We start from the raw sequence: 2,797 nt of genomic DNA, 5'->3' as shown, positions 1-2,797 counted from the left end.
AATCATGGAGAAAAACCCATATATTTCCCCTTCTGTATCACTCACTTTATCATCTCTTATGACACAATCACCATGTTGCTCTGTGATGGTTTACTGATGCGTTTCCATCCCCTACCAGATTCTGAATGCCTTGAGAGCAGAGATGGGATGTATTCCTGCATCTCAGGCACTGAACAGTGATCCTGGAATATAGTGAAAGTGAAAGTGTTAGTGGCTCAGTCGTGTCAGATTCTTTGTGACCCCATGGACTGTAGCCCACAAGGCTCCTCTGTCCATGGAATTCTCCAGGCAAGAATACTAGAGTGGGTAGCCACTCCCTTCTCCAGGGAATCATTTGACTCAGAGATCAAACCTGGGTCTCCTGCATTGCAGGCAGACCTTCTGAGCCACCAGGGAAGCCCAAGGAACATGGTAGATGCTAAGAAACTATTCTGCCCTAAGACTGAGATGGGACTACTTTGCTGACTAGTTTCCTCAGAGCTGCCTTCATGTTCTTGTTCCTTAGGCTGTAGATAAAGGGGTTCAGCATGGGGATGACCACCCCACACATCAAGGCAGCCACCTTGTCCTTCTTCAAGGAGGTGGGAGATGCTGGCTGCAGGTACACGGCAAAGATGGTGCCATAGAATAGAGTCACCACGGTGAGGTGTGAGCCGCAAGTGGAGAAGGCTTTCCATTTGCCCTGAGCAGAAGGGATCTTGAAGACCACCCAGAAAATGCAGATATAAGAGAGGAGGATGCATGTGAGAGGGCTGATGCCCATGATGATGCCAAAAGCAAAGATCACCAACTCGTTGGTGTGTGTGTCTGAGCAGAAGAGCTTCAGCAGGGGCATGAGGTCACAGAAGAAGTGGGGGATTTCAGAGGCAGCACAGAAGGTCAACTGAGCCATGAGGCTGGTGTGGACAGTGGACTGGAGGTTGGTGGTCAGCCACGACCCCACCACTAGCAGCCCACACCCACGGGGACTCATGATGGCCAAGTAGTTCAGAGGGTGGACAATGGCCATGAACTGATCAATGGCCATCACAGCCAGGAGGAAGCTGTCCATGGTCCCAAACAGGTGGAAGGCATACATCTGGGCAAGACAGCCTGCAAAGGGGATGGCTTTGCTCTGAGTCCAGAGGTTCACCAGCATCTTGGGGATGGTGGTGGAAGACAAGAAGATGTCGATGAAGGACAGGTTACAGAGGAAGAAGTACATGGGTGTGTGGAGGTGTGAGTCTGTGATGATGGCCAGGATGATGAGCAGGTTTCCAAAGATGGTGACCAGGTACATGGGCAGGAAGAGCCCAAAGAGGAAGATCTGATTCTCTGGCTTTTCTGAGAGTCCCAGGAGGAGGAATTCTGAGACTGCTGTTTTGTTTTCTTGCTCCATGGACAGCTTTTGTCTGCTAGGAAAGAAACAACGGTCAGAGGGAAGCGATGTAAAGCTGGGAGTCAGGGGTGGAATTCTAGTCTCAGCTCCCTACAGACCTGTACATTCTGTGAAAATGCATGGAATTCTTTTAGCTCCCTTCCATGGAATTTTGTTTTCCCAAACAAAGCCATCCATATTTGAGACAGTCTCAAAGATCTAACTAAGTTGTTTTGAGACAACCTGTCTCAAGGTATATTGTTTTGAAACAATTTTCTCAAGGGTATATTGTTCACAAACACCATTGTTTTTCTTCAGTGAAGCGAAGTTTCATAGAAAACAAAATTGGGAGAAATCAAATCCAAATATGATTATCTTCTGTTCTCCTTTCTCTTCCTTCCCCCTTATCTTTCTTTCCTTTCCTCCCTCCCTTTCATTCTTCCATCAATAAGACATAATCTTAGCATCAGTTTTAGGTTCATGACTTTTGGTATAAGATGAATAATATTCTTTGGCTCTTCCAATGAAACTCAAGTTTGTTAGGGGTATTTATGATCTATTAATACTACTGTGTGATCACTAAATCCTAAAGGAAATCAACCCTGAAAATTCATTGGAAGGACTGATGCTGAAGTTGAAGCTCCAATACTTTGGCCACCTGATGCAAAGAGCTGACTCATTGGAAGAGACCCTGATGCTGGGAAAGACTGAAAGTAGGAGGAGAAGAGTATGACAGAGGATGAGATGGTCAGATGGCATCACTGACTTGATGGACATGAGTTTGAGCAAGCTCCGGGAAATGGTGAAGGACAGGGAAGCCTGGTGTGCTGCACTCCTTGGGGTCAAGAAGAGTTGGACATGAATGAGAGACAGAACCGGAGAAGGCAATGGCACCCCACTCCAGTACTCTTGCCTGGAAAATCCCATGGATGGAGGAGCCTGGTAGGCTGCAGTCCATGGGGTCGCTGAGAGTCAGACACGACTGAATGACTTCACTTTCACTTTTCACTCCCATGCACTGGAGAAGGAAATGGCAACCCACTCCAGTGTTCTTGCCTGGAGAATCCCAGGGACGGGGGAGCCTGGTGGGCTGCCGTCTATGGGGTCGCACAGAGTCGGACACGACTGAAGCGACTTAGCAGCAGCAGCAGAGAAACAGAACAACCGTGTGATCACTAGGTAGACTCCCTCTTTCTTTTCTTTTTTTTGCGATCAGTGTTGAAAACTCTCACGAAAGGGTGGGAACATAAATGTACATAAACATACTTTTCACATTTTAATTTGAATCCAGCAGATAAATTTATTCACTGGGCTTCCTGATGAGGACCGAGAAGTTTTCTCTAATAATGCTTACATTGATGGTAGATACATGTTAGCAGTCTTGCCTTAGCCATATATGTAGGCTGAGGTCTATGCTCCAGTTGGTTTCATGAGGACTGA

General features: G+C 46.9%; 1 protein-coding gene across 1 annotated transcript; it reads right to left on the bottom strand.

The window, feature by feature from the left end:
* Positions 1-436: 436 nt before the first annotated feature.
* Positions 437-1,378, bottom strand: LOC105001956 (olfactory receptor 1I1-like). The gene has a single exon (XM_010858394.1). It carries the CDS (start codon positions 1,376-1,378, stop codon positions 437-439), a length of 942 nt encoding a protein of 313 aa, XP_010856696.1.
* Between the last annotated feature and the right edge of the window lie 1,419 nt (positions 1,379-2,797).

This window comes from Bison bison, unplaced genomic scaffold, assembly GCF_000754665.1.
Source record: "Bison bison bison isolate TAMUID 2011002044 unplaced genomic scaffold, Bison_UMD1.0 scf7180017864386, whole genome shotgun sequence".
In the NCBI taxonomy this organism is placed as follows: Eukaryota; Metazoa; Chordata; class Mammalia; order Artiodactyla; family Bovidae; genus Bison; species Bison bison.
The sequence above is the reverse complement of the archived record's forward strand: the minus strand, read 5'-3'. Positions and strand labels throughout refer to the sequence as shown.